The sequence below is a fragment of the Poromitra crassiceps genome (assembly GCF_964638095.1).
Source record: "Poromitra crassiceps genome assembly, chromosome: 19".
In the NCBI taxonomy this organism is placed as follows: domain Eukaryota; kingdom Metazoa; phylum Chordata; class Actinopteri; order Beryciformes; family Melamphaidae; genus Poromitra; species Poromitra crassiceps.
The window spans coordinates 29,335,341-29,358,335 of NC_139646.1; the positions used below are offsets into that span (position 1 = coordinate 29,335,341).

The 22,995-nt window shown below is 42.9% G+C and overlaps 2 protein-coding genes across 3 annotated transcripts in view; both read right to left on the reverse strand.

Annotated features, from left to right (window-relative positions):
* Positions 1 to 1,650: 1,650 nt before the first annotated feature.
* Positions 1,651 to 8,486, reverse strand: LOC310793822 (uncharacterized protein). 2 transcript variants are annotated; one of them, XM_083655716.1, is made up of 6 exons: positions 8,258 to 8,486; positions 7,645 to 7,734; positions 6,067 to 6,288; positions 4,787 to 4,869; positions 4,285 to 4,388; positions 1,651 to 3,353 (listed from the first exon to the last, which is right to left on the reverse strand). In XM_083655716.1, the coding sequence occupies exons 1-6, from the start codon at positions 8,355 to 8,357 to the stop codon at positions 3,203 to 3,205; spliced, it is 750 nt and encodes a 249-aa protein (XP_083511842.1). In that variant the 5' UTR covers positions 8,358 to 8,486; the 3' UTR covers positions 1,651 to 3,202. The 2 variants fall into 2 exon arrangements, with proteins under 2 accessions (XP_083511842.1, XP_083511841.1); XM_083655715.1 differs by having other exon boundaries at positions 4,787 to 4,941.
* A 4,271-nt stretch (positions 8,487 to 12,757) lies between these two features.
* Positions 12,758 to 22,995, reverse strand: part of naf1 (nuclear assembly factor 1 homolog) — a 14,191-nt gene continuing 3,953 nt past the window's right edge. Inside the window, exons 5-9 of the mRNA XM_083655236.1 lie at positions 22,897 to 22,979; positions 21,425 to 21,585; positions 18,627 to 18,678; positions 15,358 to 15,466; positions 12,758 to 14,190 (exon numbers count right to left, since the gene is read on the reverse strand). Coding sequence (XP_083511362.1) covers positions 13,754 to 14,190; positions 15,358 to 15,466; positions 18,627 to 18,678; positions 21,425 to 21,585; positions 22,897 to 22,979 — 842 coding nt within the window. The 3' untranslated portion in view covers positions 12,758 to 13,753. The remainder of the gene's footprint in view (positions 14,191 to 15,357; positions 15,467 to 18,626; positions 18,679 to 21,424; positions 21,586 to 22,896; positions 22,980 to 22,995) is intronic.

A 22,995-nucleotide genomic window follows, 5' to 3' on the forward strand; every position in this document is an offset into this window, starting at 1 on the left:
CTCTTTGCAGAAGACGACTAGAGAAGCCTCATACAGCCCCAACCATCCATGAAGAGTGAAGAGTGAATCTCCTACCTCAGAAGACCCTGCTGCCCTCTAGTGGTGAGAAGGGCACACTTCCTCTTCTCTCACTGACCTCTGTGTTCAGCCCTCCTCTCCACAGCTGGGGACACACTCAGTAAGGAGAGATATCGGCTTCTCCCTCAGAAAGTCATGCAGCATGCTCATTTTCTTAAACACAAACTGTTTTTATGTATTTTATTTATTTACTTTTGATGTGTGTGTGTGTGTGTGTGTGTGTGTGTGCGCGTGCAGTTGTGTGCTGCGCACGCGTTTTAGCCACTACTAGACATGTGCATGGTGTGTGTGTGTGTGTGTGTGTGTGTGTGTGTGTGTGTGTGTGTGTGTGTGTGTGTGTGTGTGTGTGTGTGTGTGTGTGTGTGTGTGTGTGTACCCTTCCAGGGGTAGGTTGTTGTTTTTGTGTGCATGTGTGCAGGCACTGTGAGCCTGCCTCCTGTGACTGTAACCAGAGTTCCTGATTTCTTTGGCAAAACTATAAATACAACACAATAAAAGAAACGGTGCCAGCTGTAGCACTAGATTTTTATAATAATAGAATATTTTGCTGGGTTTCAAACATATTCACCAATCAACTCACCTCCCTGGACAACTCAGTCAAAACATTCAAATACGCAGATGACACCACCATCCTTGACCTCATCACAAACAATAAGGAATCATCATACCGGCGAGAAGTGGAGAGAGCAGTGACCTGGTGCTCTAATAACAACCTCCTGCTCAACACCTCCAAAACCATCCAAATAGCCATAGACTTCAGGACTGCAAAAAAGACACCCAAACCCTCACTGACAATATCTGACCAACCCATAACTCTCACAGACTCCTTCAAATTCCTCGGCACCCATATCATCACCTCCATCATCAAGAAGGCCCAACAGCGACTGTACTTCCTCAGGCAACTGAGGAAGTACAGGAAGTACAGGGTAACTGAGGAAGTACAGGGTAAAACAACTGAGGAAGTACAGGGTAAAACAACACCTGCTGCTCCGTTTGTACTCTGCCATCATTCAAATCATTCTCACCTCATCAATCATTGTCTGGTATGGTTCAGCTGACCAACTCTCCAAATCCAAACTACAGCGCGTCATTTAAAAGGCAGCACAAATCATTGGTCGTGACCTCCCCACTCTGGACTCCACCTATATCTCCCGTACCATCACCCGTGCTGGTAAGATCATTAAGGACCCCTCCCACCCAGCCCACCCCCTGTTCCAGCCCTCAAGGAGACGCTACCGTTCAATTCCCACCAAAACCACCCGCTTCAAAGACCGTTTTTTCCCCTCAGCCATACGGACTCTGAACTCCCTCAGCACCCCACTCCCTCTCCCCCCTCACCTTAACTAAACGTCTGTTGGTCTTGTATCTAGTATTTATGTATTTATTGTTGGGAAAGTGGTCATTGTGTAAAATGTCTAAATGTATCGATGTCCTGTCATGTGCTGTTTCATGTTTTCAGAGCTATAATATATCTGTACTGAAACTAAATACCATCAACCTGGTTGTGTGGCAATAAAAGTATCTTGTATCTTGTATATTCACAGTATGACAAAGTGATGGGAATTTGTTTTTATTTTTTTGTAACTTGATTTTTTCTTTTTCTTAATAAAGGGATACGCCAACATTTTGGGAGATTCGCCGATTTGCCATATTCCCGATAGTAAAACTAGAATGTCGATGTCTTTCTCTCCTCTGTGCGTGCAGGAGAAAGTGTGTTTCACCCAATGGTTTCACCCCTCACTGCTAGTGAGCTTAGCACTACAATGGCAGTATTTGGTACATGAGCCTACCCCCGTTCATACCAGGAAGAATGATGACTGCACACAGCGTGTGCGCCTCAGGCAAACGCGGAAGTAACTTTGGTTCGGCCACATTAGTTCTGGCTATGGATTTACTTCGAAAATGACCGTTTCCCGTAACTTTGGATTATTATTCCATCGTGTGGTGAGCACACAAGTCACAACATGTACATGTGTGTTTCTGGCGCTGTTGGAATGTGCATTTTTGGCAAATGAACGGGGTAGACAGCTGTACCATAGACTGCTGCCATTGTAGTGCTAAGCTCACTAGCAGTGATGGGTGAAACACACTTTCTCCTGCACGCACAGAGAGAAAGACATCTACATTCACGTTTTACTATCGGGAATATGGCAGATAGGCAGAATCTTGGGGAATGTTGGCGTATCTAATACATTGCAAGTCATACTTAAACGTCATATTGCTGTACCACTTGTACACGTAATATTACCGGCACATCGCCCAAGGTGCTTCAGTAGCAAAAGGCCAAAACTACAATGAAATAATGAAAAGTAACAAACTTAAAGGTATTTCATAAACATGTTCCATCATCATGAATTTACTGGATTTCCTGGAATGTGCTTTTCCACAATAAGCAGCATCATGAGCGAGACACATCAGACTTGGATTGCTAACAGCAGGCTAGGGCTAACAGCAGGCTAACAGCAGGTTAAGGCTGAGAAGATGAGTCTGTGCGTAAAAGCGCAAAACAACGCATTAGTCAAATCGGTAAGACTTTATAATAACCATAATTAATCAATTGTAAATTGATAGTTCATTAAACCTTAGTTAATTTACCGTTCTCAAACAATGAAATAACTAATAATCTTTGCACAGTATGTATTAACCATTTACAAAGTATTATAGACATCAGTTGCAACGTTATAATAGCCATCCAAATATTGTTTATCTGTCCTCCTCTGTGTCCCGTGTCCCCTCTGTCCCCAGTGTCCCCGCTGACCTCCTCTGACCTCCAAAATGGCTATTATTAAGTTACAACAGATGTTTATATCATACTTTGTAATGGTTGAAAAATACCAGCATGTAAACATCATTCATTATCATTTTATTGTTTATTAACAGTAAAATAACTACTGGTATTAACTAACATAAATTAAACTAAAGTGTACCCTGTTAGTCCATGGCATGGATTTTTTTTTAAACAATTTGGTCCTAGGGGTCTGAAATTAAGCCCAGGTCTTTTTTTTTGGGGTGTTTTACTAAAGTCACCCTCTCACCATGTTAGGGACATTCCGTGGCACCCTGTAGTAAAAAATACTCACGTAGTGCCTGTTAACTATCAATTTACATTTACTAATGACGGTTATTATGAAGTGTACAATGGTTTCTCACAGATCCAGGAGTTGATGGCACTACATGCGTTATCGTTCAGACCACGGAACCTAGGCTGCATACGGATGTCACCACAGTCTTCTGCCCCAAGGCTGTCATCAGGCTGTCCAGGTGCCCACAGCAACCTGACCAGAGAGGAACAGATACAGTGACTGAATCATCAGGCTGTCCAGGTGCCCACAGCAACCTGACCACCGAGCAACACATACTGTACAGTGACTGAATTAGAAGGGAAACCATTCAAATCAACATAAGGCAATTTGACAGGTACAGGTCAGATGGCAGATGCAGAACCTGTTGTCAATGTCTTGTGTTTTAATTAAGCAATATCACACGAGAGGGAGTGCGGTTGTTGGCTAATATCGGCACTGCTGTGATTCGGTCGAAGATCATCACAGCAGTGACGATATTAGACAACAACAGCACGACCTCGAGTGTGATATTGCTTTTATGCAACAGTTCTATTAAACAAAGCTGATTAAAAAAATGACAAAAAGCTGAGAAAATATATGCTTTCTCTATTTATTCCTCCGCCAACAAAAATAGTCCCCTCAGCTTTCTGCTTTGCCGAAAATGTAGCCTAATTAACTGCAGGCTGCCTACTTTACTACTGTCTACTCTACAGCTGTGAAGCGTTTTGTTGATTAGGGCAGCTGTGAAGCGGAGTGATCTACACACAGTGAAGCGCCAGTGCATTATCATGAAATATTGGCACTGGTAGGATCCCTCTTGTCCAATCAAATTGCCCGGCCGGAACTAACTGTTGTATAATGTATGTTTTAACATTGATACAGTATGTTGTGTTTCAAAAATGATTAGGCATTATTGTGGCAAATACCCTATAATACAATACAGTTGATACTATAGAGTGAATCACTATCTGTGGTAGCCTACTGTCCATAAATGAAATGACGGCCATTTCAAAACCAGAAAGTGTAACATATATTAAATTAATTTCTAATGAACCTAAAACTGGATTCAACAATGTATTTATTTACACAACCCACATTTTTATAATTATATGCCCACTTTTTAGGCCAACATAATTTGTCTCACATGTCTCTTCTCACTGATGTTCCATCCACCCATGTCCAAGTTCCTTCTTTATCCCTGTCAGTCATACCAACCCACGCTGCCTCGATGAATGGTTGGAGAAAGTCCTGTCAGGAAGCAAGATGTTAGGAAACAACAGGTTCAGATGACAGACAGATCTTCATCTTTTGACTTATTTGCATTTTTCTCATGGTCATATTTAAGCCTATAATAAGGAGGCACATTTTAATTGGATTCCAGCTCTCTGGCTTCCTACTGTAGTGCTCAGATGCCTTCATCTCTTATGTGGATAATTCTTTTAAATCTCTTCTTAAAACAAACTTCTATGTAAAAGCCTTATGTGCCTCAGTTCTCTCTTTTAGGGTGTATATATATATATCATTTTTGGGAACAAACGTTTTACATCAAGATCTAATTCTTTGAGCTTAATGTCCTATACTCATGTGTTTTATTCCCGTTACTCTACGACTTTAACTGAATAACGATGATTTGACATCAAAAGTACCTGTTCCTCTCTGCTGTTTATGATGACCAGGTCAGCTTTGTCCTGTCGACAGGCCTGTCGGCTCTGGTCCCAGTTCCTCCTCTCTGAAGAGATGAAGTAACAGCTGGAGCCAAACCTCCGCCAAGTGTTTGGGCAACGCTCTCTCTGTGTTTCCTCTGAGCCAATATAACACAACATGTCATGATGCAACACGCCACAGCCAGTGGTGGAAATGGCCAGGTTTCATTCTGGGAACCCTACTTATGCAGGATGGGGGTCCTCCGGATGCAGCGCGGCCCGCCCCCCCCGGCCAATATTGTTTCTGAATGCTTGACTGTCTTTTTTATTGATTTGACTCATTCAAGTTTAATGAGTCAAATCAATACAAAATAGGTATCTGTATATGGTTTAATGATTAAACCATATACAGATACCTAAAAATCTAAAATATTGCAAAAGTTACTTACATAAGATTGCCGAGCTCTACTGATTATTTCCCCTTGATTTTATTCATGACAGACTTGATATTTCTCTGCTCCTTTCATACTGCCCCCCTCTCCACTGCTCTGCTCTCCACTGCCCCCCTCTCCACTGCTCTGCTCTCCACTGATCTGCTCTCCACTGCTCTGCTCTCCACTGCTCTGCTCTCCACTGCTCTGCTCTCCACTGCTCTGCTCTCCTCTGCTCTGCTCTCCACTGCTCTGCTCTCCACTGCCCCCTCTCCACTGCTCTGCTCTCCACTGCTCTGCTCTCCTCTGCTCTGCTCTCCTCTGCTCTGCTCTCCTCTGCTCTGCTCTCCACTGCTCTGCTCTCCTCTGCTCTCCTCTGCTCTGCTCTCCTCTGCTCTGCTCTCCACTGCTCTGCTCTCCACTGCTCTGCTCTCCACTGCTCTGCTCTCCACTGCCCCCCTCTCCACTGCTCTGCTCTCCACTGCATTGCAAGACATTTTTTAAGGGGGACCTGAGGAGGAATGCCGTTCCCTCTCAACGTTTACACTCTGGGAACTCTGTTCGTGGCATTTCCAAATCCCCCCCCCCCCCCCCCCCCCATATTTCCACCACTGGCCACATCATGGCGCACACGACATACAACACAACACAATACACTACAGTACAATATTATCTATCTATCTATCTATCTATCTATCTATCTATCTATCTATCTATCTATCTATCTATCTATCTATCTATCTATCTATCTACAGTATCTATCTATCTATTCCATAATAATAATACAAATAATTCCCATGGACCCCCTGCAATTATGCCAACTGACATATCATTCAACACGATGCTGCTCACCTCCTTCAGTTGTGAGTAGGGCTGGTTGATTGGTAGGAGTAGTTGTGAGTAGGGCTGGTTGATTGGTAGGAGTAGTTGTGAGTAGGGCTGGTTGATTGGTTGGGGTAGTTGTGAGTAGGGCTGGTTGATTGGTTGGGGTAGTTGCGAGTAGGGCTGGTTCATTGGTTGGGGTAGGGCTAGGTAGAGTCAGTGGTCCTGGGCCTGAAGCTGCATCTGTTGGGCCTGGTAGGCAGGGGCAGGGACAAGTGATTTAGTAAGGATAGCTTGCAAAATGTTTGCCTGCATTGATTAAAAGAGGCTAAAAGTGAAATGGGGAGTGAAATGTAAACACCCGGAATTTCCTGTGAAGACATTAGGTAAGTAACTAAGTGTGATGATGTCTTCTGTTTGGTAACAGAAGAAGAAGAGAAGCACAGAAGAAGACGAGAAGCACATCCAGGAGAGGTCATAGTTCACTCAGTTTGTTGTGTAGCTAAGCCTTGCGTAGCAGATATTATCTGATTTCAAGATTATGGACGATTCATTTGAATTCAATTGCCGCCCATATGGAATAACGTCATATGGATTACAAACAGCGGCGGGAGATACGGCAGGAGCTGCTATCTCTGTGACGGACAGCAAACAGAGCAAGCTGTCAGCAGCACGGAGGTACGTTACATTGCTAATTTATGTTCTCTCTATGATATAATAAGCATATGAGCCGCTGTGTGTCGGAAAGTAAGCTTTTGACAAGACATAAATACAAACATTTCAGATGCCCTGTTTTCACGTCGCAGTTCAAAACCAATTATCGTTTCTGCTGATGCCAATCAAACCGAAGTTGTCAGGGAGACTTAAAAATCCTATTTTTATCCTGGCGTGTTCTGCCCCCAAATCCAGTGGGATTCAGCGTTTTGTGGCGCTACACGAGTGGGATCCGCAGAGAACCGAGGAACTGGCTGCCTCCGCGTGTAGTGCTGTTTGAAAGCCAAGGCAGATGTGCTGCCTGATGGCCTGGAATGTCCAGGGTAAGACCCGCGGACATTAACGTTATTCCTGGAAGGCGAGTTACATCTCAAGGAGTTGATCGTCAAATAAACATTTTAAATAAAAAAAAGTAGAAGTCGCCATTCTATATATTTTATACACATATATATACACTGTATATATATATATATATATATATATATATATATATATATATATATATATATATATATATATATATATATATATATATATATATATATATATATATGTACATATACATACATACATACATATATATATTATATATATATATGTATATATATATAATAATATATATAATGTATATATGAGTATTTTAGGGTTATTAAAGCCTTTTGATTCTCATTGTCTTATTTTCTCATTTAGGCCTGTTTTTTTTTACAGTAATTACTAACAGTCCAGATAGTTACTATAATATCTGTTCACTTTATTTATTGCACATTAGCGTGTCCTTCGTGGATTTTTTTTTGCATCACTACCAGATGATATCAATGTAAGGAGTCGCCATCTCTATGCAGCAGGTTCAGCTGTCAGTCAGTTTGGTAAAGTGATGTTAGTCGTTGGACTCACTCAGAGCAAGTCTCAGAGAGATGTTGAGAACAGCTTGAAGAACACACAGCAGCCCGAAGCTCAGCAGAACCACGCTGAAGTGTCGACACTCTGTGGACCACACACGCACGCACACACACACACACACACACACACACACACACACATGCACGTGCACACAGAGCAAATAAAAGAACATACGCACATATGGAATTCTACATAATATTCATACAGACACTTTCTTATAGAACAGCAACCCAATCGCCAGGATAAAATGTTGGCATTGTATATCTGCAATCCACAGATACGTACAATCTCAACATAGATATGAAACAAAACCAATGTGTAGAACGTTGTTATACACGTATCGTGATATGAAACATTTTGGTTCAGAAACATGATATTCTACATATAGATTGCAGAAATGTACATTGCAGACATTTTATTCTGGTGACCAGACTTGACTTGTATAGTGAAAGCTAGAACTAACCTGTAAAGCCACTAAGATATAATAACATGCATAATATTTCTAATAGCAGCCTACTCATAATGCCAGAATGTGCTATAAACAAAACCAATGCAACGCTGAGTAAATGCAACTGAAAATGACTCCATAAGTCATCTGATGTCCTACTTGTCTTTGGAGCGTCTGAAGCAGTCTGCTCAGCTTCAGCCTTGGGGAATTCTTCATAGACGGCAGTTTCAGATTCTCCTGAGCGGAAAAACACAGCCATGATGAAGCAGCTCTCCACTGTAGCCTAGAGGTGTGTGTTGTTTGATGTGTGTAGGCTAGAGGTGTGTGTTGTGTTTGATGTGTGTAGTCTAGAGGTGTGTGTTGTGTTTGAGGTGTGTGTTGTGTTTGATGTGTGTAGGCTAGAGGTGTGTGTTGTGTTTGATGTGTGTAGTCTAGAGGTGTGTGTTGTGTTTGAGGTGTGTGTTGTGTTTGATGTGTGTAGGCTAGAGGTGTGTGTTGTGTTTGAGGTGTGTGTTGTGTTTGATGTGCAGTAATAACATCGCTACAGTGAAACTGTACTTCAACAGATTTCAACATAATGGAAACGGTTAACAAACGAGTAAACCGCGCTGTCCCTGCAAGATGTAACGTTGGCTGCAGCACAACCACAGTGTCACAACTCACCTCCTCTCTCTCTGGGAAGTTGGTGACGGTGTCCTTTGTGATACATCCAGGACAGGCCCATAAAAATAGCGGGGACACGTTTTCATATTCATTTCAATACAGCGAAAACCAAAGCAAGTAAGTCAACCGCGCGTGCTCGTCTATCTAGCCAATCACACTTGCGCGACACTATGTGACGTATTCAGCGACATTACAAATTTCACTTGGTAGGAGACCCTTCTCAGCGACACTTAAAGGAGAATTTCGTTTTTTTTTTAACCTGGAGCCCTCTCCTCACACATTAATTATTATCTGACGACTCACCCAGTGTTCTCCGCAGCGATTTGGAGCGTCCTAGGCGTTGTTTTGAGATCAATAGTTGGTGAAACTCACCCCGAATGAGGAAATGAGATCCCTGTAAAGACTACTGAAATAGCCCGGGGGTGAATAGCAGTCTGATGTTTCTTTAGGGATCATATAATGAGATATGGGTAGAAAACGGGAATAAAACTGTCTATTTACATGGAGGCAAACTGTCTATTTACATGGAGGAACAGCACGCTGCCATGTGGCCCCGAAGGAGCTCCATTCTAGGACTGGCTTGGACACTATTGATCTCAAAACAACGCCTAGGACACTGGGTGAGTCGTCAGATAATAATTAATGTGAGGAGAGGGCTCCAGGTTAAAAAAAAAAACGAAATTCTCCTTTAAAAGTGTCGACAAAGACCTAATTTCTGTTGGCGACGGTTTCAAAAGTGTATAAATTGAGTTTAACAATACAAAAGGGAAAATATAATGGGAAAGTAAAAATATTGAAAATATGAAATTATATATAATATAAAATGTATATATTGGGGGGGCGGGGATATTGAATATTGAATTGAAGGTAAAGGGAAAATACTGTTAAAGCGGAGAATTCCGTGTTTTTTTTTCACCCTGGACCATAAAGACCAATAAAAAATGCAAAACTATAACATTGGTGTGCATGGAAGTGAGCCCAACTACCGTAGATCTAATTGCTGCTTCATTGAACTTGTGCAAAAGCTTTGCTCTATATATATATATATATATATAGACAGTTTTAACTTGACAACAATAACAACCGTCACAACCCACCTGAATATCCGGTTTACTTCCTGTATACATAGCTGAGCGCAGGCTGATATTCGGCTCATATTAAATGTTAACGTTAGGCCGTGTCTCCGACAGACACATTAACAAGGTAGCCTATTTCGGTCTTTATGTCTTGTAGTAGTTAGTAGTAGTTGTTGTTGTTGTTGTTGTTGTTGATAGTTGCCATAACAACCACCCCTGTCGGAAAGACGTGCACAGGCTGGGTAGGAAGCGTTGTTGTCCCGGAGGCGATATTTTCTTTCGTATGATGGCGAAGGCATAACCCGCCCCTCTCTGCCTCTGATTGGCCTAGCGTCAAACTTCCATCCAAACACATTCGCTTGGCTATCCTGCATTACATCTCTTTCTACAGTCTGTGGTCAGACCGTCAGACTCAGTGGGTTACGCTTGCTAGCCTGCATGAAAGACGCCAGTGTGTTTATGTTTTTAATATAGTCATATCTATGGTTTATAACGCTGCCACTAATCAGAGGCAGAGAGGGCCAGGGGCGGGTTATGCCTTCGCCATCATCCGAAAAAAATATCGCTTCCGGTAAGCTAGCTAGCTAGCTAATGTTAGCTGCTGGTTGGTTGGCTAACTAGCGAATGTTAGCCGTTAGCTAACATTAACGCGTTAACTAGACAAACACAGAGCAATTCGTGATTTTGTTACTGTAGTTTCTGCAGAGTAACGTCCATGTACCTTTATGGATTGCACGGGGTAGGCATTGCAGAGGAATCTGACGGATGGGGGGAAGTCCATATATGGTCTATCCGGTCATGGGGCACAGGACATTACGTCATCACAGGATAACGCGATTGGCTGAGATCTGTTCAAATCTGAGCCAGCCAATCGCGTTGTCCTGTGCTGTTTGCTACCGTGTATAAAAGGCGACCGCAGACGGGGGTGGACGCAGAGAGAAGAGGAGAGGAGAGGAGAGGAGAGAGGGGAGGGGGAGAAGAGGAGGAGAGGAGAGGAGAGGAGGAGAGGAGAGGACGGGAGAGGGGGAGAGGAGAGAGGGGGAGGAGGGGAGAGGGGGAGAGGAGAGGAGAGAGGGGAAAGGGGAGGAGAGGAGAGGAGGAGAGAGAGGGGGAGAAGAGGAGAGGAGAGGGGGAGAAGAGGAGGGGAGGGGAGGGGAGAGGAGGAGAGAAGAGAGGGGGAGGGGAGAGGAGAGTAGAGTAGAGGGGGAGAGGAGAGGGGGGAGGAGAGGAGGGGGGAGACGAGAGCAGAGGGGGAGGATGGGAGAGAGGGGGAGAAGAGAGGAGGGGAGAGGAGAGGGGGAGGGGGGAAGGGGAGAGGAGAAGAGGAGGGGAGAGTGGAGAGGGGAGGAGAGGAGGGGGGAGGGGGAGAGGAGAGGAGAGGGGGAGAGGAGAAGAGGGGGAGAGGAGAGGAGAAGAGGAGAGGAGGGGGAGAGGAGAGGAGAGGAGAGGAGGAGAGGAGGGGGGAGGAGAGGAGAGGAGAGCGCCGCCAGCAGCACCACCCCGCTGGGCACAGACACCCAGGCCAGCCACCCCAACCTCCAGGCTGCCACCACCCGCCCTGCCCCTCACCCTGCCCGGGTCCCACACCCCCGCCCGAGACCCCCCTCCAGAACCCCGCGCACCAGGCAGACCCGGTGCATGGCGCGACGCAGTAAACAAACTCATGTTTCCCTCGTCACCAGTCATGCTGGACATCAGTACAAGTGTGAGATCCCTCTCATTCCCGCAAATATGTAAAGTAGCCTACGTAAATACAGTGTTGTGTAGTGGACAGGTCCGCCCATAAGGGTAAAGGGGTAAGCTTCAAGGGGCGTCGCCACTAGGGGGGGCGCTGGAGCCAGGCATTTTTTTTTTTTTTTTAACACTAAAATATATCTCCCATCCTGAAAATGCGGCAACTAATTTATTTTTTTGCAAGGAGTCGAACAAATACACAAAACACAGCAGCAGTAACAAGGCATACTTGGGCAGAAGTGCTCCTGTGGAAAATAGTGCCATTCTGATGTAATCCCCCATCCGACCAGTGCAGTGAGGCAGCAATGTGACATTGAATGAAAGTATAGGCTATAATGGCTCGTTTGAGATGACTTCTGGCTCGCCTGGGAAGCAGGCGAGGCGAGTGCAGTCAGCCAATTAGAGGCAGAGAGGGGCGGGTCATGCCTTCGCCTAGCCTTCGCCATCATGGGAAAAAAAAGATTGCGTCCCGGAGCTAGCCTGAGAGGCTAATAAAAGCTACATGTTACAGAGTAAGCTGACTATCAGTACGTTATTGCACACATAGGCCTATCTTTACATTTAAACGTTTACATAGCAAAAATAAAAAATAGAAGTAGGCTATGTCAGTGTTTTCCCCTGAATAGCTGAGAAAGTGGACACTGTCAATAGTTAGCACTGTGAAGCTGATACAATTCAGGTGGCAGTAATGCAACATTTAAGGATGCCAACCGCCATAAAACACAGAAGAAGCTGAGAAAAAGGAAGTGCTGTGGGGTTGCAGTTGGTGAAAACCATCTATACACACTTTTTTAAGCTTTGCTATATATATATACACACACAATTTTTTTTAAGCTTTGCTATATATATATATATATGTTACTATATATCCTTGTAATAAAAGGAGCATCATGTTTAAATGTTATTAGACAATGACATTCTCCACTGTGAATGTCACACACACAGAAAGTTGATCGGGAATCGATAAAGAATGATATGAATCAAATCGTATCAATTCCCATAAGTACCAGGGTGACACTGCATAAATTATGCTGTGGACATACGACAACAAATTCCAAAATAAAGATTTATTTGAGACTGGATCAGCCCATCAATCAGCACAAATGTAGACATGTTCATTTACAAAGCTTCTGATAAAAAAAAAATACAAAGAAAAACAAACCATCAACCAACCATATATACAGTATCACTTGGGACTGCTTATAATTCTACTGATTTTTTTGTTTAAAGAGGAACACACCAAATTTGGGGGGTGTTGGTCCATAATCAGTCCCATGAATCGACTTTCAATAATAAAAGTCGATTTATATTTCATTTTTTAAGTCGAAAATTAGAAATTCATTGCCCGTCCCTACTACACAATGCTCCAAATATAAGCAACATTTTGGCAAGGGAAAAACATTTTCAAACGGGTCCTTTTGTTCGTGTGTCGTCTGACTGCCTGGAAGCAGGCTGCGGGTCTAAAGCAGAAAACATGCTTGTGCGATAGACTAGAACAGTGGTTCTAGATAGACTAGAACAGTGGTTCTCAACCTGGGGGTCGTGAGATTATTTTGGGGGGTTACTTCTGATATAACATGAACACTTCTGATATAATGCGAGTGTTTTAGTCAAGTGTATCACTCAATACCAAAAATAAAGGCTTTGATAGAATTGAAAACCTATGGCTGCTTAGTCTGCAGATAAAACACAATAACAAAAGCCATTGTAATTTAGACTCAGGTGTGCATCAAGTACAGGTTAAGAACTTCCTTTTTTAAATACAAAAATATGAAATTATTATCGCTTATTGGACAGGAGAAGCAGAGATGTCGGTTATCGTACTGGCTGAAAAAAATCCCCCTCAAAGTGTATAAATCACCCCTATCTAAAGAACATAAGGGGGGAATTCCCCCCTAGTTTGAAAAGTGAATTTGAGGCCCTGTATGCTTAAGTGTTAGCATGGAGCCAACTATCGCTCAACATAGCTTACGCTAAAATGTTAGCATGGTGTACCAGGGCCACCAACTTACCTTACACACTGATGATTTTGGTGGCCATGTTCTCATCACTAAACAGCCACCTTGACAGACAGGGTGATCTACCAAAAGCTGTATTCCTCTAACCAACAACAAAACAACTTGCCAGTATGAATGCTGGTAAGTGGGTGTACATGTAACAAGTGATGAGCGCATTTTGGGTGTCACTGAGGAGGTGGTGGGGGAGGAGGGGGGAGGTGCCAGAGGGGAGTGGAGAGAGAGGGATGGCAGAAGGGATGACGGGGAGGCGGAGGGAGGAGAGGAGGGGGAGGGTAGAGGGGGAAGTTGGGGGGTGCAAACGGGGGAGGGTAGGGGCAGGGAGGAGGCAGGTGGTACATGGGAGGCATGTGTGGGTGTGGGTGTGGGGGTGGTGCCTGTGCGTGTCTGAACGGTGCATGTCGGTGCCTGGGGTCCTGGTGCCTGAAGGGAGCCCCTGCGTGCCTCGGTGGGAAACCCCTGACATCACGCTGCTGCTGCTGCTGCTGCTGTTGATGCTGCTGCTGCTGCTGCTGCTGTTGATGCTGCTGCTGCTGCTGCTGCTGTTGCTGCTGCTGCTGCTGATGCTGCTGCAGGGTATTGTGGGTAACATGTGCGGGGTTGTCTGGAGGGGAAATAAAGGAAAGAGAAGAAGATATAAAGAATGAATGAAAGAGAGAGAGAAGGGGAGCAATATTGACAGTTTGTGTGACAGAAACATCTCCTTTCATGTGATCTCCTGAAGGGACACTAAAGCTTAATTTATACTTATTAGAAAGTGTCGCTCAGCACATGGTCGCAGACGAAAAAGAAAGTGTCGCTCATGGTGTTGTATTTATACTTCAGTGAATGTACGCCTCGGTTCAACGGTCACATGACACTCGAACGCTATAAGCAGACAGCCAAGAGAAGAGAGGGAACGCACAGTGAAACCACCTCGGAGGCAAGATGTAACGTACTTGGCTGCAGCCGCATATAAACGACACACAACCACACAACTCACCTCCTCTCTCTCTGGGAAATTGGTCACAATGTTCTTTGTGATTTTCACGAAGTCATACATCAAAGACAGGCTGATAAAAATATCGGGGACACGTTCATTCATTTCAATCGAGTGAAAACCAAAACAAGGAAGTCAAGCGCGTGCCGTCTATATAGCCAATCAGACTTGCGCGACACATGGTGACGTAGTCAGCGACACTAGACATTTCACCAGGTAGCAGACACTGCTCGCCCACACTTGAAAGTGTCGACTCAAGTCCTCATTTCTGTCGGCGACCGTTTCAAAAGTGTCGGCAGACAAAGCATAAATTGGGCTTTAGAAGTCTTTTTCCATTGGCACTTTTGATTTGCATTTCCATCCATTTCATTCATCAGGATTATTTCATTTATCCAATGAAATAATCATTTGTATTAGGAGGTAGGGTAACTGTATACAGGAGGGTATGTATGTAACACTGTACAGTATACAGGAGGTATAACTGCAAAACACAAACTTTGCCATGAATGCACATTTCATTTTCTTTGTAAAAGAAAAACTGAAAGGGGGCGGGGTTATCATTTCCAATTCTGTGTTTATGGCCTTGTGTGCATGTACCAATGTTGTTATTCTCTGTGTGTGTGTGTGTGTGTGTGTGTGTGTGTGTGTGTGTGTGTGTGTGTGTGTGTGTGTGTGTGCTGCCGTGTGTGTGTGTGTGTGTGTGTGTGTGTGTGCTGCCGTGTGTGTGTGTGTGTGTGTGTGTGTGTGTGTGTGTGTGTGTGCTGCCGTGTGTGTGTGTGTGTGTGTGCCTACCAGTGATGTTCTGATGTTCTGTGTGCCAGGCCTCCCTCTTCTTCTTGGCATTATGTTTCTTCTTCTTCTTTGCTTCCTGCTCTTGCTCGTCATCGCTGAAATCTACAGCCTGTAGAGAGAGGAGAGAGAGACATCTAAAGACTGTAGAGAGAGGAGAGAGAGTAATCTAAAGACTGTAGAGAGAGGAGAGAGAGAGAGAGAGTAATCTAAAGCCTGCAGAGAGAGGAGAGAGAGACATCTAAAGACTGTAGAGAGAGGAGAGAGAGACATCTAAAGCCTGTAGAGAGGAGAGAGTAATCTAAAGCCTGTAGAGAGAGGAGAGAGAGACATCTAAAGCCTGTAGAGAGGAGAGAGTAATCTAAAGCCTGTAGAGAGAGGAGAGAGTAATCTAAAGCCTGTAGAGAGGAGAGAGAGACATGTAAAGACTGTAGAGAGAGGAGAGAGAGACATGTAAAGACTGTAGAGAGAGGAGAGAGACATGTAAAGACTGTAGAGAGGAGAGAGAGAGATAGTAATCTAAAGCCTGCAGAGAGAGGAGAGAGAGACATCTAAAGCCTGTAGAGAGGAGAGAGAGAGAGATAGTAATCTAAAGCCTGCAGAGAGAGGAGAGAGAGACATCTAAAGCCTGTAGAGAGGAGAGAGTAATCTAAAGCCTGTAGAGAGAGGAGAGAGAGACATCTAAAGCCTGTAGAGAGGAGAGAGTAATCTAAAGCCTGTAGAGAGAGGAGAGAGTAATCTAAAGCCTGTAGAGAGGAGAGAGAGAGTAATCTAAAGCCTGTAGAGAGAGGAGAGAGAGACATGTAAAGACTGTAGAGAGGAGAGAGAGAGAGATAGTAATCTAAAGCCTGCAGAGAGAGGAGAGAGAGACATCTAAAGCCTGTAGAGAGGAGAGAGTAATCTAAAGCCTGTAGAGAGAGGAGAGAGTAATCTAAAGCCTGTAGAGAGGAGAGAGAGAGTAATCTAAAGCCTGTAGAGAGAGGAGAGAGAGACATGTAAAGACTGTAGAGAGGAGAGAGAGAGAGATAGTAATCTAAAGCCTGCAGAGAGAGGAGAGAGAGACATCTAAAGCCTGTAGAGAGGAGAGAGAGAGAGATAGTAATCTAAAGCCTGCAGAGAGAGGAGAGAGAGACATCTAAAGCCTGTAGAGAGGAGAGAGTAATCTAAAGCCTGTAGAGAGGAGAGAGAGAGTAATCTAAAGCCTGTAGAGAGAGAGTAATCTAAAGCCTGCAGAGAGAGGAGAGAGAGACATCTAAAGCCTGTAGAGAGGAGAGAGAGAGTAATCTAAAGCCTGTAGAGAGAGGAGAGAGAGTAATCTAAAGCCTGTAGAGGAGAGAGAGTAATCTAAAGCCTGTAGAGAGAGAGTAATCTAAAGCCTGCAGAGAGAGGAGAGAGAGACATCTAAAGCCTGTAGAGAGGAGAGAGAGAGTAATCTAAAGCCTGTAGAGAGAGGAGAGAGAGTAATCTAAAGCCTGTAGAGAGGAGAGAGAGTAATCTAAAGCCTGTAGAGAGGAGAGAGAGAGTAATCTAAAGCCTGTAGAGAGAGGAGAGAGAGTAATCTAAAGCCTGTAGAGAGAGGAGAGAGAGACATCTAAAGACTGTAGAGAGAGGAGAGAGAGACATCTAAAGCCTGTAGAGAGGAGAGAGAGAGTAATCTAAAGCCTGTAGAGAGAGGAGAGAGAGACATCTAAAGCCTGTAGAGAGGAGAGAGTAATCTAAAGCCTGTAGAGAGGAGAGAGAGAGTAATCTAAAGCCTGTAGAGAGAGAGTAATCTAAAGCCTGCAGAGAGAGGAGAGAGAGACATCTAAAGCCTGTAGAGAGGAGAGAGAGAGTAATCTAAAGCCTGTAGAGAGAGGAGAGAGAGTAATCTAAAGCCTGTAGAGGAGAGAGAGTAATCTAAAGCCTGTAGAGAGAGAGTAATCTAAAGCCTGCAGAGAGAGGAGAGAGAGACATCTAAAGCCTGTAGAGAGGAGAGAGAGAGTAATCTAAAGCCTGTAGAGAGAGGAGAGAGAGTAATCTAAAGCCTGTAGAGAGGAGAGAGAGTAATCTAAAGCCTGTAGAGAGGAGAGAGAGAGTAATCTAAAGCCTGTAGAGAGAGGAGAGAGAGTAATCTAAAGCCTGTAGAGAGAGGAGAGAGAGACATCTAAAGACTGTAGAGAGAGGAGAGAGAGACATCTAAAGCCTGTAGAGAGGAGAGAGAGAGTAATCTAAAGCCTGTAGAGAGAGGAGAGAGAGTAATCTAAAGCCTGTAGAGAGGAGAGAGAGTAATCTAAAGCCTGTAGAGAGGAGAGAGAGAGTAATCTAAAGCCTGTAGAGAGAGGAGAGAGAGTAATCTAAAGCCTGTAGAGAGAGGAGAGAGAGACATCTAAAGCCTGTAGAGAGGAGAGAGAGAGTAATCTAAAGCCTGTAGAGAGAGGAGAGAGAGTAATCTAAAGCCTGTAGAGAGGAGAGAGAGTAATCTAAAGCCTGTAGAGAGGAGAGAGAGTAATCTAAATACTGTAGAGAGAGGAGAGAGAGACATCTAAAGACTGTAGAGAGGAGAGAGAGAGAGTAATCTAAAGCCTGCAGAGAGAGGAGAGAGAGACATCTAAAGCCTGTAGAGAGGAGAGAGAGAGTAATCTAAAGCCTGTAGAGAGAGGAGAGAGAGTAATCTAAAGCCTGTAGAGAGGAGAGAGAGAGAGTAATCTAAAGCCTGCAGAGAGAGGAGAGAGAGACATCTAAAGACTGTAGAGAGGAGAGAGAGAGTAATCTAAAGCCTGCAGAGAGAGGAGAGAGAGACATCTAAAGACTGTAGAGAGGAGAGAGAGAGAGAGTAATCTAAAGCCTGCAGAGAGAGGAGAGAGAGACATCTAAAGACTGTAGAGAGGAGAGAGAGAGACATCTAAAGACTGTAGAGAGGAGAGAGAGTAATCTAAAGCCTGTAGAGAGAGGAGAGAGAGTAATCTAAAGCCTGTAGAGAGGAGAGAGAGAGTAATCTAAAGCCTGTAGAGAGAGGAGAGAGAGACATCTAAAGCCTGTAGCGAGAGGAGAGAGAGAGAGACATCTAAAGCCTGTAGAGAGAGGAGAGAGATGTAATCTAAAACCTGTAGAGAGGAGAGAGAGAGAGAGAGAGAGACATCTAAAGCCTGTAGAGAGAGGAGAGAGAGAGAGTAATCTAAAGCCTGTAGAGAGAGGAGAGAGATGTAATCTAAAACCTGTAGAGAGGAGAGAGAGGAGAGAGAGAGAGACATCTAAAGCCTGTAAAGAGAGGAGAGAGATGTAATCTAAAGTACCTCTGGTGGCGGCTCTTGGTCATTCTTCCAAGATGCATCCGATCCCTTTAAACTGAAGAAAAAAGTGTAAAAACAAATTACTTCTAGATGTAAAAAGTAGGGCTGCAACTAATGATTCTTTTCATAAATGAATCTGATTAATTGTTTGCACTATAAAATGTCACAAAATGGTGAAAAATGTTGATCACTTTTCCCCCAAAGCCCAAGATGACGTCCTCATATGTCTTGTTTTGTCCTGACCAACAGTTCACAACCCAAAGAGATTCACTTTACTGTCATAGACGACTAAAGAAACCAGAAAATAATCACATTTCAGAAGCTGGAGTTTTACAGAGTTTTCAAACTTAAAAGTCGGTGAAACAGTGAGAGCTGCCGAGGACAGAGAAAGATGGAGAGAGCATGTGGTGCCCCAACGACCCTCCGGGGTTATTATGGGATAGGATGAGACTGAGGATGAGGAAGAAGTTGGAACCAGAGAATTTTAGTAGGTTTTTTTCCGTAAAAAAACAGACTTATTTTCACGCGGAGGAATAAGTAACCCCACTTCCATAGTGACTTCACGTTCCTTCATTTCAGACAGAGTGGAGTGTAACAGTAATGTATAGAGCAGTTGCTTACTGGAATAGAATACCGAGAAATATAACTATGGTAAGGAATACATTTATGTTGAAAAAAAAGTTTAAAATTGCAGTTATGAATAATAAGATAGATTTTGGTCTTTGATTTACTGATTTGTTAATTGTGCAACATGTAAGGCATTTGTATTACGGTATGTATTATATATTGTAATCAAGTATTTCAATTATAATATGATGGTTTCTTGTGAGTATGGTAAAAATAAGGTCAGGATAAGTGTTTTTGCTGGTGCAATTACTCAGGAAGACCGATACATTTCTTTTTGTTTATGAGAAGAGTTGATACTGTTAATATTTAATTGACATGAATATTGAGTGAGCCTTGACTCACTTGTTTTTTGTTTGTTTTTATTTATGTTTGTTGTGTTGTTTATACTTCAATGCTTTTGGACTTTTATGTTTGTATTTTACGTGTTTGGACCCCAGGAAGAGTAGTCTCACCTTTGTTGTAGACTTATGGGGATCCACAATAAACAATAAACAGTTAATGTGCAGTGTAACGAGTGTAACAGTTAGTGTGCAGTGTAACGAGTGTAACAGTTAGTGTGCAGTGTAACAGTGTAATGACTCAAGTGTAACAGTTAGTGTGCAGTGTAACGACTCGAGTGTAACAGTTAGCGTGCAGTGTAACAACTCGAGTGTAACAGTTAGCGTGCAGTGTAACGACTCGAGTGTAACAGTTAGTGTGCAGTGTAACAACTCGAGTGTAACAGTTAGTGTGCAGTGTAACAACTCGAGTGTAACAGTTAGTGTGCAGTGTAACAACTCGAGTGTAACAGTTAGTGTGCAGTGTAACGACTCGAGTGTAACAGTTAGTGTGCAGTGTAACGACTCGAGTGTAACAGTTAGTGTGCAGTGTAACGACTCGAGTGTAACAGTTAGTGTGCAGTGTAACAACTCGAGTGTAACAGTTAGTGTGCAGTGTAACGACTCGAGTGTAACAGTTAGTGTGCAGTGTAACGACTCGAGTGTAACAGTTAGTGTGCAGTGTAACGACTCGAGTGTAACAGTTAGTGTGCAGTGTAACGACTCGAGTGTAACAGTTAGTGTGCAGTGTAATGACTCGAGTGTAACAGTTAGTGTGCAGTGTAACGACTCGAGTGTAACAGTTAGTGTGCAGTGTAACGACTCGAGTGTAACAGTTAGTGTGCAGTCACAATTAGGGGTGTCAAAAATAATCGATTATAAGATGCATCGCGATGCGGACGTGCACGATTCTGCATCGATTCACAAATGTCAAAAATCGAATATAAAAAAAAAAAATAATAATAAGAAATAATAATAATCAAATAAAATATAATGGAAGTACATGCAGTTGTTTATTTTAATTATGGATCATAATACAATGCAATTCTAACTGCACTTTTATTTTAAAAGTAGCGACACAGTGAGAAAAAATAAAGTGAGAAAAAATAAATCATGTATTGCGGAAAAAGTGATGCATCGAGATGCATCGATAATCGTAATTGAATCGAATTGTAGCCCTCTGAATCGTAATCAAATGGAATCGTGAGGCCAGTGAAGATTCACAGCCCAAATATATACATATATAGTCACAATGAAGAGACATGTGACAGCGGCAAAAAGAAAAGCAGATGATGCTTCTGAGACAAACAAGAAGACTGTCATCAACCAAAACCAGGCAAGAAGAAAATGACGTCATCTTGCTCTGAGATTCACAGTGAACGCTGTTGGAGATGAGAGACTAGACTCTCTAGTTAACTTTGTTATCGTTCAAGCAAAGTGATTGCAATTGCAATTTCAGTTTGATTTTTCTTTTTATTATTTTTCTTTTTATTATTATTATTATATTTTTATTTTTTGAAAAAGCACAGATGGAGCAATCAAGTCACAACATGTCACAAAAAGTCGTATATAAAGTTGACATGGAAGTTGTTGTTGTTTTTATTTGGACAACATTATTGAAAGAAAATGGAAAAAAACGGTCATGATCTTGATGTTATTTCAATGAAAGTTAAACTTGGACCATTTTGTTACAATTTTGTTGGGGCGGTGGGGCATGAACATGTTTCCTCCTCCAAAATGGGGCATGACAGAAAACTTTGAGAACTACTGGTCTAACCCTAGTAACTATGCACTGCAGCAACTGTGTGTGTGTGTGTGTGTGTGTGTGTGTGCGCGCGTGCACGCGTGTGTACTCACAGTTTAAGCTGTTGTGTGAGTATGTATCCAGTGTACTCTTTGCTGCCCGGTGTGTAGAAAACAGTCTGTCCCACTGTGATCTCTTTGTTGCTAATCTGCTCAGCGGAGTTAAAACAAAGGACATAGAGCGGACAGGACACCGGACCAAACACCTCAAACACCTGGCACACACAAAAAAGACAATATACAGTATATAAAGGACATCTTTTTAACATGTAGACCTTTGTAAGAACAGCTCAAACATACGGAAAACAAAAACTGAATACGGTAACTTCAATTCACACAAGTGTGATGTTCCGAATGGATTATTGGTATATCATGTCTGTTCTGGAGATGCACTGACCAATTCAGATTTTGTAAAAGTCTGACCTGCCTATTCCCATTCCTGAATTTCTTTCTTTCTAAGAACTAGAATTGATAGTATAGACAGACATTTTTGCAACCTTTCTTTAATAGGAAATTAAGCATATATTCAAAACAAAACATTGACAATTAAGAACTAAGCTTACATTTTCTCCAAAACGGCACCTGGTTACAGGAGCCTATCTCACTCTCTCAAACTAATCTCAAAAGAGGAAAGTGCTCCAGGTTACTGTAAGGAGCTATATGTACAAATTAGAGCCCGAGCGATATATCGGTATCTATCTGTAGCAGGGTCATTTTTAAAGCTACAGTGGAGATCCTGTTATCAGAAGAAACTAGAAGACCTAAGAAGGAATCCATTGCTACCAAGCATAATTATGCTAAATAACACTCTAAATGTAGGTTAAATTTTGGCGAGGGAAAACTATTTCAAACTGGCCCCTTGACCTCTCAGCTCAATTTATCTGAATGAAAATTGGTTCAATGGGTACCCACGAGTCTCCCCTTTACAGATAAGATAGCATTTTTCACAGCCTAGCATTAATAGCTTGTGGATTGATTTCTTCTGTTGTTGCTCATCACATCTTGTCTCAACAAATGTGTTGTGCATGCAAATACTTCTGATGAGTAAGGTGCAAATACTTCTGATGAGTAAGGTGCAAATACTTCTGATGAGTAAGGTGCAAATACTTCTGATGAGTAAGGTGCAAATACTTCTGATGAGTAAGGTGCAAATACTTCTGATGAGTAAGGTGCAAATACTTCTGATGAGTAAGGTGCAAATACTTCTGATGAGTAAGGTGCAAATACTTCTGATGAGTAAGGGGGGAGAAGATTTGGCAAACTGCTTTTGGGTAATTTGCCGAAATGTTTTTGTATCTGGATGGATTATTAATTTCCCTTATGCCCAAGTCCACATGCTCTGTTAATCAAATAAAAAATATATCATATAAAAAAAACACAATAGGGAAAAACATCATCTTAGTCTCGTGTGTTGATCAGAGTTGTGATTAAAAGGGAAAGAAAGAAGAGATTAAGCTACAAAGAGAGATGCCAGACAGGCGGCCCTTTTGTCAAATAGAGATCCGGCGTTCTGTTGGCCCGCCTACCTTCCCCAAAGCCAGCCTATCAGCATTGAAGATGATGCTGTCGTCGGACAGAGAGGGCACATCTTTCAGAGACTGGACGATAACTGCAGAGACAGAGGA

Bases quoted from the DNA above. Each gene is read 5' to 3' on its own strand.
- LOC310793822 (XM_083655715.1), bottom strand. From the start codon at position 8,357: ATGGCTGTGTTTTTCCGCTCAGGAGAATCTGAAACTGCCGTCTATGAA. The intron at 6,289-7,644 runs GTGAGTCCAACG...CCTGCCTACCAG, and splicing joins CTCTCTGAGACTTGCTCTGA to GCCCAACAGATGCAGCTTCA. The intron at 4,389-4,786 runs GTACTTTTGATG...GCTTCCTGACAG, and splicing joins TAAACAGCAGAGAGGAACAG to GACTTTCTCCAACCATTCAT.